Source organism: Triticum aestivum, chromosome 6B (genome assembly GCF_018294505.1).
Source record: "Triticum aestivum cultivar Chinese Spring chromosome 6B, IWGSC CS RefSeq v2.1, whole genome shotgun sequence".
Taxonomy (NCBI): Eukaryota; Viridiplantae; Streptophyta; class Magnoliopsida; order Poales; family Poaceae; genus Triticum; species Triticum aestivum.
In genome coordinates, this window is record NC_057810.1 from 71,850,242 (window position 1) to 71,864,254 (window position 14,013).

The 14,013-nt window shown below is 45.9% G+C and overlaps 1 protein-coding gene across 1 annotated transcript; it reads right to left on the bottom strand.

Moving 5' to 3' along the window:
- Positions 1-4,047: 4,047 nt before the first annotated feature.
- LOC123138836 (S-(+)-linalool synthase, chloroplastic-like) lies at positions 4,048-10,505 on the bottom strand. Its single transcript, XM_044558698.1, has 10 exons — positions 10,432-10,505; positions 8,325-8,358; positions 8,032-8,232; positions 7,316-7,586; positions 6,699-7,071; positions 6,311-6,520; positions 5,784-5,925; positions 5,357-5,596; positions 4,904-5,200; positions 4,048-4,197 (listed from the first exon to the last, which is right to left on the bottom strand). Exons 1-10 carry the CDS (start codon positions 10,503-10,505, stop codon positions 4,048-4,050), a joined length of 1,992 nt encoding a protein of 663 aa, XP_044414633.1.
- Between the last annotated feature and the right edge of the window lie 3,508 nt (positions 10,506-14,013).

The window sequence follows — 14,013 nt, forward strand, 5'->3', positions numbered from 1 at the left end:
CAATAGTGCTTGATGGCTACTTTTAAATGGGGCGATATGGAAGATTAGCTTTTCGCGACGGAAGTTGTCGGATGATCCGAACACAACTTGTAGTAGTAAGGAGCCCGTACAATTGGCGTAAGGACCTGGCGTCACTCCTTTAAAGGAAGTGCTGCTATGGAGAATTTTGGTGGGGTCTATCCCCATTCTGCGGATGGTGTCCTGGTATAGCAGGTTTATATTACTGCCACCATCCATTAGGACTTGTGTAAATTGTAGTCCGTCAATTATAGGATCCAATATCAAAGCAGTCCATCCTACGTTTCGAATACTTCTGGAGTAATCCTGATGGTCGAAAGTAATTGGTTTTGACATCCAGTTTCGGGACTCTGCTGGGGTGGACCGTGCGGCGCGTACTTTAGTAGGTGCCGCCCTATTTTTACTTGTTATCACTTGAAGTGAATTCACTGTTTTGACTTCTTGTGGGAAGTTCTTTTGTTTTCCGGCGCTCTGCTTGTGGGGTTCGTCATCGTCCTCGCTTGGTGTGTCGAGCCCCTTGTGTTCGGCGTTAAGTCGGCCGGACTGCTTGAAGACCCAATAATCTCTGTGGGTATGGTTTGCAGGCTTCCCGGGGGTACTGTGGATTTGACATATCATATCCAAGATTTTGTTTAGGTTGGATAGCTCGTCACTGTTGTCTTTAAGAGGCAGTGTTTTGCTGTTCGGACGAGAGCTTTTGAACCCGGCGTTGACTGCCGTGCTCTTTAGGCCATTTTCCTTAGTCCGGCCTGATCTTTTCTGCGTCGTGATTTCCTATTTCCATCCCTGACTTCGGATGTACTCAGGTCGCTGGTGCTGCATCTTGCCAGCCATCTATCTTCTCCCGCGCAAAAGCGGGTCATGAGGCTTGTTAGCGCGGCCATTGTCCTTGGCTTTTCCTGGTCGAGGTGTCTGGCGAGCCATTCGTCTCGGACGTTATGTTTAAAGGCTGCTAAGGCTTCGGCGTCCGGACAGTCGACTATTTGGTTCTTTTTGGTGAGAAACCTGTTCCAGAATTTGCGGGCTGACTCTCCGGGTTGTTGAGTTATGTGACTTAAATCGTCTGCATCTGGAGGCCGGACATAAGTCCCCTGAAAATTTGCCCGGAACGCATCCTCGAGCTCCTCCCAACTTCCAATTGTATTTTCTGGGAGGCTTTTGAGCCAATGCCGGGCTGGCCCTTTGAGCTTGAGGGGTAGGTATTTTATGGCATGGAGATCATCTCCTCTAGCCATATGTATGTGTAGGATATAATCCTCAATCCAGACTCCGGGGTCTGTTGTTCCGTCGTATGCCTCTATGTTTACGGGCTTGAATCTCGCTGGAAATTCATGATCCAGTACCTCATCGGTGAAACATAGGGGGTGTGTGGCGCCCCTGTATTTAGGTGTACCGTTATTTTCAAACACTCGACGTGTTGTGTTGCTCCCTGGAGCCTTCTTTATTGGCCCATAGATGGACCTGACTGGGCCATCCTTTTTACGGGGATCCTTATGTGGATCGTGTGCCGGCTTGTGTGCGGCGCCGCTTGCCGCTCTTAGCTTGTCATCTAGTCGTCTATCCGACCAGGCGGCCTCTTTGTTTTTTACTGTGGGGGCTCTACGACCTCCTCGTCAAATTCGGGCAACAGCTTGCGCTTCGGGTAGCTCTTTGCTTGGTGACTATCACCGTATTTATCTGCGGTCTTGAGTACTTTACGTCTTCTGCTGTTTTGAGCTTCCGCTTCTGCTTCTTCAAACTTCTTGCAGTGGCGACGAGCCTTTTGTGGAGGTCTTTATGCTCCGGTGATGTGTCCGGCGTGAGATCGTCTGGACCGTTGTTTTTGCCGGGGATGGGTTGCTCGTCCAACTCATCCTGTTCGGACGGTTGCTTGGTGGCATGTTTGTCGTCTACTAGTTCGCCCTGCTCTACGGCTGGGTCTGTATGGGTGCTGTTATTGTCGAGGCGGAACTTCGGGCGGCGCTTGCGTCACCGTTTTGGCTGTTTTTCGGGGGAATAATCCTTCGCCGCGTCACGTTGTTCCTCGTTATCGCTTCCTTTTGTTGTATCCACCATGTATACATCGTGAGTTGAGGTGGCTTTCTAGTGCCCTGTGGGCGCTGGTTCTTGGTCGTCTCCGGCATCGTCGTCCATACCATCGTTGTCTTCGGAGTCGAAATCTAGCATGTCGGTTAGGTCATCGAGTGGCTACAAAGTGGGTGGTGGGTGGGCTTTGAATTTCTTTCTTGTCCGCATCCCAACCGTCCTGACCGTAGTCCAGCCAGGGCTCCCCTGATAATGAGAGATACTTTAGCGAATTCAGGATGTCGCCAAAAGGCGAGTGCTGAAAGATGTCCGCAGCAGTGAACTCCATGATCGGCGCCCAATCGGATTCGATTGGAAGGGGCGCGGGAGGTTCGGAGTCCGGCGAGGAGTCCGGCACCTTGGAGTCACGAGGTTCACGAGGGACAGGGTTGGTATTCGGCTCCATCGCCGTAGAGGTAGCAGCCCCCGAGGCGGTGTCTAGCCACTCATCCTCGATCGGCGCAGTCGGCTCCAAGTTAAGGGTCGGAGTGGACTCTCGTGCGGCCTCCAGGGCACTGTCCGGCAGCAGAGCTAGATCATGCCCATCGTGACAGTGCGGCGTGCTCGGCTCTGCTCGAGTCCGTCAAAGATCAATTCTCCGTGGATGTCGGCCGTATAGTTCAAACTTCCAAATCTGACCTGATGGCCAGGGGCGTAGCTTCCGATCTGCTCCAGATGGCCAAACGAATTGGCCCGCAGTGCAAAGCCGCCGAATACGAAGATCTGTCCGGGGAGAAAAGTCTCACCCTTGGCCGCGTCGTTGTTGATGATCGAAGGAGCCATCGGGCCTATGAGTGACGACACAGAGGAACTCTCAATGAAAGCACCAATGTCGGTGTCAAAACCGACGGATCTCGGGTAGGGGGTCTCGAACTGTGCGTCTAGGCGGATGGTAACAGGAGACAAGGGACACGATGTTTTTACCCAGGTTTGGGCCCTCTCGATGGAGGTAAAACCCTACTCCTGCTTGATTGATATTGATGATATGAGTAGTACAAGAGTGGATCTACCACGATATCAAGGAGGCTAAACCCTAGAAGCTAGCCTATGGAATGATTGTTGTTCGTCCTATGGACTAAAACCCTCCGGTTTATATAGACACCGGAGAGGGCTAGGGTTACACAGAGTCGGTTACAATGGTAGGAGATCTACATATCCGTATTGCCAAGCTTGCCTTCCACGCCAAGGAAAGTCCCATCCGGACACGGGACGAAGTCTTCAATCTTGTATCATCATAGTCTTGGAGTCCGGCCGATGATGATAGTTCGGCTATCCGGACACCCCCTAGTCCAGGACTCCCTCAGGTACGTAGACATACTCTCCCCCTCGTTGCTATGCATCTCTATGGATAGATCATTGCGTGTGCTTAGAATTTTTTTTGCTTTCCCATGCAATGATTCCCAACAATGGGAGAGGAATGGCACCCTCACTCGGTGTTGCATCCTCCTGATGATGGTTCGGAAAACTTGACGCTGCTGCAGGTGGGAGGACAAGATGGTGGTGGCTAGAGGGAGATGAATGGCGTTGCTATGGTTGTTGCATCCTTCGTCGGGAGAAGAATGGCCGGCAGGAGTTGCATCCTCAAGGAGACGAATGGCGTCGTGCTTGGTTGCATCCTTCTGATGGGATAAGAACGGCGCCGCTGCGGGTTGCATCCTCCGCCCAGTGGAGGACGCGGATGCAAGGTTAGAAGCATGTTGAGCTTGCCGGGGATGCGTGGATTGCTGTGGAGGCAGGGGTAGTGGCCTGTTGTGTAGGCTGATCGGATCCAGGGCTCAAACTGTGTAGGTGAGATGGTCGACGAAAGTGGTACTCCGGTTGTGGCCGGAGTAGTCGATGGCGCCTTCTGGCGTCGCTCCCTCGCTAGAGGCGTCGATGTAGCTGCTCCCACCTTACCTTTCCTGCCGTGCTTCGGGGGAAACCCTCGATCTAGTTTAGACCATACGATGACGGCGCTATCCGGCGTCACGTTCCTCTTGGGGGCATTGTCCTGGAGGTGGATCCGGTCAGAGGGATCTCTGGGTCGTGTGGATGTGTGTGTGTTGTTTGCCAAAAGGCGATGTTTGTATGGTTTTGGGTCTGGTTTTCCTCATAAACTGGACCAATCTTCTTCTCCTGTTCAATGAATTTAGCAGTAATGCTAACATTAAAAAAATACACGAGATAGAGGAGGATTGGGATCTTATACACCTCGTATTTCTGTATGGTTATTGTTTTTACATATAAGTTGTGTGCATAGTCTAAATCAGGGGACATAAGAAATAATGTGGATGTTCAAACGATTAGCTAGTACATCTATGTTTGCTTGAAGGATGTAACGCGTAATTGCCTGCTGATGCCAAATGGTATAACAAATTTGCACTCTAGTGAATTTTGAATACAAATCCTATTTCCTAGAGTGCAAAACTGCACATGCATCACATACATTGCAACACGTGCATGAATAAAAGGGGATGTATCTAGAATAAAAGGGGATGTATCTAGATGTATAGATATATCCTCTTTTATTCATTTTGATGACAAGTATTTCCAGACGGAGGGAGTATATTTATATAATTAACCACTAGCAAGTAGGAACACATCCGCTAGAGTCGTGCTATGCACAGGACAAATTTTGAACGATTCACACACGAAGATTGAATACTGCTGGACATGCATATGAGTGAGAAGGGCACTAGCCGCTGGATTTGCATGTTGTGCACAACTCGGGCACAAGTATCGTTTGTGGAGCAGTTTCACATTAGCTAATGGCGCATCATACTAGTCCACGTTTAAACAGGGCAACCCTACAAAATTGGTGTGCTACATATATAAGACTTACATACACAACAGTAGCATGCATTATCCAAAAGAGCAACATCCTAGTGTAATCCTCCAGGGCGGGGAGCCTCTGCTCATCGTCATAGCCATACATGATGCTGACCATCCTTGCAAAGTTGAGAGACGCCCCGATGAAGCTAGGTGGTAGTGTGGACTTTGTCTGAGAGAAGCATTCCCTGTTTAGATCCTCCCATTCACCCGCTATCATATCCAACATGTGCTTCTCCGCATCAGCATGAGGGTTTTCTCTCTGGTACAAATCCTTGTATGATCCGTCGAGCCCTTCCTGCAACTCATCCTGCATGGGACACATAATTTCTTTTTAGATCATGCCTAATATTGTCAATGTCAACTTGAATGCACACCCAGCAGGATATGGTATGAAATAACTCATGTAAATAATTAGTATTACTAATCACATAGTCGTGCGATAAATTTCTCGGTGTGTTCTGACCTTCGCACTCCCCATGTTATCCCAGAGCCTCATGATCTTTGCAGGGCAGGAGATGACCCTAAGGATGTGGTCGTTGTTGTCCTCTGTTAAATCATGCCCAAGCATGAATAAAAGATGCATAAATAAAAGTGGTGCTCCCGAAGTGATGACACCATTTCTTAGGTAGTCCTCCGATGTAGGAACCTGATTAGTAGATAGCCATTTTCCCTCGATCATGAATCCATCAAACAAAGTTGCCCACTGCAAGACAAAAGGCATGAATGTAATATTAATTCTTCCATTGTTATTTTCTTATATTTTATTTCATTACAATTAATCACAAATTATATAGTACACATAAATACGTGAGGTGGTACTTTTAATATATTTATTAGTTGCTTAGACAAATGAAACTAAAGAAAATGAAAAAACATTCGAGTAGACATACTGCTTGCTTGAGATGATTGATAGGATTCAGTCCACGCTCTTTTATGACCATATCAACGATATCATTTGTGATGGTGTAAAGAGCCTTGTAACATGATATCATGTAACTCGGCAGTGACTCAGCAGCTGCAAGATAATATGCACTTTGCGCGTGAAACTTTTGTAATAATTTTTTTATATTATGTGTTCATGTATAAGATCGTGACTAACCAATGAGTTTGATTATACCATTAGCAAAAATATGCCATTCTGGGTATAAGCAGCCTTGAGTATGCAATGATTTCTCTTTTTGTATGAATGATTATAAAGCTATTAGTATATCAAGATATTTCTCGCAGAGGCCTAATGTTTATGTCAAACCAATCCTAATACCTCTTTATACATGATGTGTCAAAATTATAGAATTTTTAGTGTGCAATTAGACATATCTAAGATGTCATTCATTTACAAACAAATGTAATTATACTTCATTCCTAAAATTCAATGTTGTTGTTATTACGGGAACATCAATGCTCACATTTTGATTGCCTCATTAAAGAGAGAGAGAGCTCCTCCTGTGTGGCGACAAGATCAAAGATGTCATCCACAATGTAGACCATTGAGATAACCTTTGTGGCATCAACCCGATATCTTGAGAAGGAGAAACCCTCGAGGATAGTCATGGACCACATGTACCATTTCAGAACTTGGTCCCTTGCAGCTGGAATTTCTTGAGACAATCCCAAATCCACCCACCATCTGTGTCAAAATGAAGTTTTCATAGTAAAAAACCACCACACCGTTAATTGTGCCAATACATGAGCAAAAAAATATGTTAATCTATTAATTCCATGTGAGTTCTCTCTTATCAATATGCAGGTGGGCCAATGTCCGCAACAACTAATAATGGAAGGAGTGTATTTTATTATATTCATACCTCTTAACCTCTTGCATTCCACTTTGATGTTGCAACTTCTTCATCTGAAATTCTACAAGTGCTAGCTTCTCAATTGCAGTGTGCATGGTAGGCAAGTTCTGGAGGTAACTCAAATGATGCCTAGCCTTGTATTGCTTCAGGCTCACATGGTAGGGATGGTCTAGTGACTTCATCACATATCTCGCAAGGTTTGGCTCCAAATACTTAAGTGAAAATTTCAGGTGCTTGCTTGAGAATTCCTTTGCCTTGTAGAGTGAAGCTTCTCCCATGTTGAGGTGTGACATGTCATGCAAGCTCAGCAACCCTCTAAGGTCTTTGCTATGCCTAAGGTTGAAATCACCATTATCATTTGTGAACTTCTGAAGAACATCGTCTTCCATACACCACAAGAAGGGGTCTTAGGTGCATGTCATACATAATGAAAATAATACGTCTCATAAGAGGTGCTTCTATGCTACACACGGGACTGTTCTTTTTTATTATTAAACTTGGTTACTCTAAGGCTAATTTATTATTAGCAAAATTATCACATAAAATCACCATTGACAAAATTGCACTCAAGTTTCCAAACTGGTGTGTTTATCTAACCCAACACACTAAACTAGTATTTTACTGACCTGCCGAAACATAATATCCAACTTCTCTCATCAGCCTTAAGGAAAGGGTTGCGTCAAGTAGATCATCACCATGGAGGAGATCCACAGACGACTCCATTATGTTATCGATTTCATCCTGGAAATAGTGGTCAATGCAGAGGCGTTTGAGGTGATCAACCGTGCTCAACATTCCTTTGTTGCTTTTCGGATGTTGATGAAGCAACGCTTGAACATTCAATAGGCTTTCCCGGTATTGCACATAGAGCAAACTTCTTTTTAAAAAGAACAAAGTCTAGATAAGTGCAATATATATCATATATTATTTGCATTCAACAATTGGCGATATCATAGGAAAATAGTGCATCTAATGTAGGTTTATATTTTATTAACATAGTTGAGAAATTAACAATAAAAGATAGAGATTGAAATTGTGCTCATTCCAGAAACATCATAAATTATTTAATGAAACACACATTTTCTATGCCTCGCTGGTTCCTGAAGAGGAGTCATTATTCAAAGTTATCTTGAAAAGGCAATCCATGAATTGCTAGACTGTGGTTATAAGATTCTTGAGGAAGGATTAAATTTTTGACTCGATTTATACGACATCAATTTAGGGACGGAGACAGTATAATTAGCTGGAAAAAGGCACACAAACATGCTAATTGCATTCAAAGTACATTCTAATGTTGCGGTCTATATACCTGGAAGTATGTTTGTACCGTAAAAATATATACCTGGAAGTCAAAATCATCGGACAGCTCATGGGACACAGGCTCCCGCCCGGGATATATCACCGGCGAAGGGCGAAAGAAGCCACTGTTTCGGCCACTCTGGCCACCACTTCTGGCCACCGGCAAAGCCGAATGGAGCAATGGCGCGAAGGAGGAGAAGGAGAAGCATGCATGCGCAGCAGCCATCACTAGCCGACTAGCGTACTTAAATAATGTGATGTGTGTTACAGCTGATCGACTAGGCAGGCTACCTAATTAATTAGGTAACTAACTAGCATGGATGATATGGGATGAACAAGAGTACGTAGCAGGCTGCTGCTTCTGCTATGTCTTGGGATGGATGGGGGATATGAGCAATGCATGCATGCCCTCCAGATTTATAGAGGAGACGAGGTTGAGCAATGCCGCGTCGATCCTCCACCGAGTGGCGAGCCATGTGGAAAATTTACTACTAAACGTCATGCATGCGCTAATCAAGTTTAGTTTTTCGTCTAGGGCTAGTGCACCATGCATTCTTTGTTTGGAGAGTGAACCATGCATGCACCACGCACCATGCACCTTGCTCTGCACTCTGATGTCTAGTCTGGTCGTCGTTAGGAGACAAATACCGCGACATCGTTCGTGCACACGGTTTCTCCCTGCACTGCACCCACAAGAGCCACACACGTAAGTAGTACTACTCTATATAGCTATATTTGTACGTCCAGCCACGTGAACGTCCAGCCACACACGTAAGTACTCTGACACCTGGACAAAAGGGTCTAGGTAGTAGAGGGGGCCATCGAAAGGTCTCCAGATTGACCAGTTTTCCAACGGTTGCTGCCTGTCAAGCTCACGACAATGTAAGTATGACATGCATGCACAGTAGCTAGCTACTAATAGAGCGGTCAAAAAACATTTACCCCACCTCCACACCCCCAAAATGTAAAGTGTGTGTACAATACAACGACTGGTACAGCTTCCATTGTCTCGTGTGTAAGTGACGCTTTCTCGAATTCTTGGGTTAAATTGTTACTTTTGGTTGTTACATACAAACGCACTGTTCAGCAACGTAACATTGATGTTGAACGGAAGATAAGCGTGAAAAATAGAAAAAGGGACAGAAAGGATGGAGTCTTCACGGAGACTGGTGGCCCCGCAATGAGTCAAAGCTCTAGATTCAGTGTATCTCTCAGCACCTAAAAGAAAGTTTTTATTCAACACGAAACTGTATTTCTAGACATTTATCGACCTGAAGTTAGCTTTCTTACAAATTTAGAAAAACACTCAGTTATGTCCATGTCAGCCGCAAAAAAATTATACTGTTGATGCATCTTTTACGTTATTTCTCTTAGAAAGCAGCCTATAGGTATATATAGAAGACAACCTACGTACTACTGAACCACTGCTGCCATTATCAACTTTGACCCCCAGCTGAACCATGCATGCACAGTAGCTAGCTACTAATAGAGCGGTCAAAAAACATTTACCCCCCAGAATGTAACATGTGGGTGTACAACGACTGGTACAGCTGGCATTGTCTCGTGTGTAAGTGGTGCTTTCTCGAATTCTTGGGTCAAATTGTTATTATTTACTTTTGGTTTGTTACATAGAAAGAGCACTGTTCATCCACGTAAAATTGATGTTGAACAGAAGATAGACGGGAAAACTAGAGAAAGGGACAGAAATGGCGGAGTATTCGCGGAGACTCATGACCCAAATGCGTCAATGGCCCGGTGAATCCCTCAGCACTGCTTCATTACCAACCTACAGAAGGGTCTTTTTTTTAGAAGAGAGGCGTCACGCCTACAAAAGGGATTGATCAGCCCACTTAAGTGAATATACCACTTCACAACCTAAAAAATAAAGATTTTCTTCGACGTGAATTCATATTTCTAGCTATTTATCGATCTGTATGTAGCTTTCTTACAGTCTTAGAAAAACACTTAATTATGTTTATGCTGTCCATGTCACCCGCAAAAATGTTATACCGTTGATGCATCTTTTAACAGTCTTTCTCTTAGAAAGCAGCTTATAGCTAGAAGACATCCAGGTGGGTAGTATTTCACGCTCTCTCAACATTATGAAATAGTGGTACAAATATAGCACCAAGTTACACCACAAAAAGTCACCATCGATATCTGGTAGGAGCATGCCACCAAAACAAAGAGAATCTCGTATCAACGAGAGATTTTCCATATCTGAGGAAACAAACATGTAGAGGAGAGTGACCTTTCACTACGAGGAAACAAACACTAGTAGGTTCATGCTATTCGGTACTAACATTAACGACGAAGAATAAATTGTTACTTTTCCACACCTTTTCTACTTATACGTCATTGCATACGTTGGAAGTCAAAAAGAACATAAGAAAACGTGTAGTATAAACTGATAAAATTGTATACGTGGCATAAAACTGCAAACGTAAAAATATGACATAAAATATAAATATAGACATTTTTTTGTGGTTTTACATGGTTATGACTTGTATCTTGCATTTCTGATGCCGATTTTTCATCAGGGGTCAGGATTTATGTAACTATTTGTATATTCTATATTTCTGATGCCGATTTTTCGTCAGGGGTCAGGATTTATGTAACTATTTGTATATTCTAAATGCAATGACGTACCAAAATCATGGTTCGAAAGTAACGTATTCCGGACCCTAGGCACTGAACAGCATTTGGTGTGCGTATGCGTTTGCTGCTATATTTTGTATCAGTTGATGGTGATCATGGGATAATGTGGAACTTGACCCTAAGAAACTTGAGTGGCTTACTAGGGAATTTATGTCCAGATTTGGATTGTGTGCTGTCAGTAGACTTCATACTGCTGAAATCTTCTCATTGTAGCCTGTCACACTTTTATAATCTGGCTACATTTTTTGTGACCATACATATTAAGTTTGTGATAAGTGCGTTGGTTATATACATTCTTGATACGGAGAGCGGAGATGATAAGAACTTCCTTCTAGAATTATATATCATGGGGTCGCTAGCTAGATGGTCCGAACGGATATTTCCCAGAAACCACAAATGTACACGACATTGACATCGAGTGATGTTTTTACTTTCTAGCTATTGACAAGCTGGCAATGCACTTGTGGATCTCAAGTTGTCGTCTCACGTACAGACATGAGAGACCGTGTGATGAAGTATCGTGACATATATACATGTATGGTCGTCATGCATGAAGTATCCGACTAGCTATGTACTACGTGTGAAAAGTATTATTTGGCTGGACACAACAAGAGTCGCTGCCTCAGCTATGTTGCTGTCTGGAGAGCCTGTTGGTTCAACGAATTACTTCTGAGATTGGCTGCAGTTCGGTCAGTGACCTAGCTATCATCACGTACAGGCTCACCCGAGTCCCTGGATTCATCAAAACTTTTGGCCATCTCCGCCTAGCTGGGCCCCAAGATGAAGCTCCGCCCTCTGGGGCCGGCTGGCTCAGCGGCCGGTTGCCAGAGGGCGGCCGTCCCAAGACTGCAGCGCTCCGGGTGGCCGGCTCCTAGCGGCCGCCCTCCAGAGAGGGCGGTAACAGGCAAGCAGCCACCACACGACTACGGGGCGACCGAGCTCCCATCAAGAGTACAAGACGAAGCATGGCTACAGTGAGGAACGACGCCTCCCACGCTCGAGACGGGCGTGGCTACAGTGCTCCGTACAGACGGAGATCTCCGCACGACGGAGCACTGTGCCGTATCTACCCTGACGTCGCTCCGGGCAGGCGGAGCCCTGTTCACCACGACGGCCTGTCGGTACGGCAGGCCAGAGGCGGGCCCTATCGGGCAGTGACCCCAGGGAAGACGGCGGAAGCTCAACCAGGCGGATTAGAGAGGGGCCAGCCTCCAGCAGGCGGCCGTCCCTTGTCCCGAGACGAGCACGCCATTAAGCTGATAAGACCAGGTGTGGCTACAGTGTCCTCCCACCAGGCGGCGGGACTGTAGCCACGCTAGGATGACCAAGCCCCCACCGCCAACGACACGGCTACAGCGAGCAGCCGCCAATCAGTCGGTGGGGCCCACCAGGCGGCGGGCCCCAGCGGTCGACGGAGAAGCCGGAGGCTGGAGACACTGACAGCCGGGCCCAGCGGCCGGCGAGGTTACCATTGTACCCCTGGGGGGTAGGCCTATATAAACCCCCCAGGCCACCCATGCAAAGGGTTCCCACACCATTAGAACTAGCCACCCCCTAGTGCAGGAAGAGAGCTAGCCTTGCCACCTTCTGCGTCTAGCATACAGCTCGAGGAGCACCATTGTATCACTTGTGCCTTAGTGATCATGCGGAGACCTCGCAGAGTAGGACTAGGGGTGTTATCTCCTAGGAGAGCCCCGAACCTGGGTAAAGTACGCCGGCGTTCGTGTCTACGCCTTATCCCGCTTCCAGGCACCGGCGACGTTCTACTCGCTCCCACCATGATAAGCCATCCATTGGCATATGTCGCACCCAACCCCCGACACCTCAACCACTTCGAGAAAATTATGCACGCCCTTAATGTACTCGGAGGTGTGTCTATCACCATACATCCATTGCCGGTTCATCTGCGTGCATTATATATAATTATGTGTGTCAAAAGTAAGAAAATCAGACAAATATCTACCTAAAGTAAGAAAATCAGACAAGTATCAGAAAGAAGATAAGAACAAGAGACTCCCCACTGTGGTGCCGGCGACGAGATCGGCGCGGGCGATCAACGGCGGTGAAAACGGGGACGGGGCGTGACGAACCGCTAAATCTAGACAAATCTCGAAAAAAATGAAGCTCCGAGGTCGATCTTCGAGAGGAGAAAGCTTAACTAGTGTGGCTCGGGCATTTCATCGAACACCTCATGTGCATAGGAGGTGAACTAGAGCACCAAAATGCCCTCTCATCGCCGGATTGAAAAAACATAGCACTGGAGTGCTCTGCCGCGGCGGTGGGTATATATAGGCAAGTTATTTGTCCTGGTTCATGGCATGAACCGGGACTAAAGCACCCCCTTCTGTCCCGGTTCAAGCCATGAACCGGGACCAATGGTTGTGGGCCAGGAGCGAGGACCATTGGTCCCGGTTCGTGGCTTGAACCGGGACAAATGGTTCCACACGAACCGGGACCAATACCCACGAGGCCCCGGCCGTCCCCCTGGGCTCACGAACCGGGTCTAATACCCCCCATGGGTCCGAACGGTAGCCTTGTTTTCTACTAGTGTTAGTACAAAGTTAATAGAAAGTTGGGTCATCTATTTCGAAACGGAGGGACTAGTAGACTTTCCACTGAGCTGATACCGCTTTTATGATTGATATTCGTTCAAGTTATTTCAATATCTAGTTTAGAAGAATTTGAATTCAAAATTCAATTGAATTTGTTCAAAATATGTTTGGTATTTCTCGGTAACCGTGGTAATCGAGAGTATTGCCCCCCACGAGAAAATTTGTCCATTCGGAATCCAAAACCTTGGTTATGACTTGTATCTTGCGTTTCTGATGCTGATTTTTCGTTGTGAGTCTGCTTGTATGTAAATATTTGTATATTCGAAATGCAAGGACATAATAAAACCATGGTTTGAAAATAACTTAATCTACACCCTACACTGTGAAATACATTTTGCGTGCATGTGTGTTTGCTACTATTCTGTATCAGTTGACACATTGCCCCAAGAAACTCAAGTGGCTTACTAGGGAATTTATGTTCTGGTTTGGGTTCCGTGCTGCCAGTGGACTTCATACTGCTATATCTTCTCAGTGTAGCCTGCCCCACTTCTATAATCTGGTTACATTTGTTGTGACCGTACGTATTAAGTTTTGTGATAAGTGCGTTGGTTATATATATATGCATCCTTGATACGGAGAGCGGAGACGAAAAGAACTTCCTTCTAGAGAAACATATATATCATGGGGTCGCTATCTAGATGGTCCGAAGGGATATTTCCCGGAAAACACAAATGTTCTGCATGACATTGACATCCAATGATATTTTTACTTTTTAGCTATTCGCTAGCTGGCACTGCACTTGTGGATCTCGTACA

Bases quoted from the DNA above. Each gene is read 5' to 3' on its own strand.
- LOC123138836 (XM_044558698.1), bottom strand. From the start codon at position 10,505: ATGCAAGATACAAGTCATAACCATGTAAAACCACAAAAAAATGTCTAT. The intron at 5,926-6,310 runs GCAATCAAAATG...TCACGCGCAAAG, and splicing joins CTCTCTCTCTCTTTAATGAG to TGCATATTATCTTGCAGCTG. The intron at 4,198-4,903 runs GTAAGTCTTATA...TTCATTGAACAG, and splicing joins TGCATGCTACTGTTGTGTAT to GAGAAGAAGATTGGTCCAGT.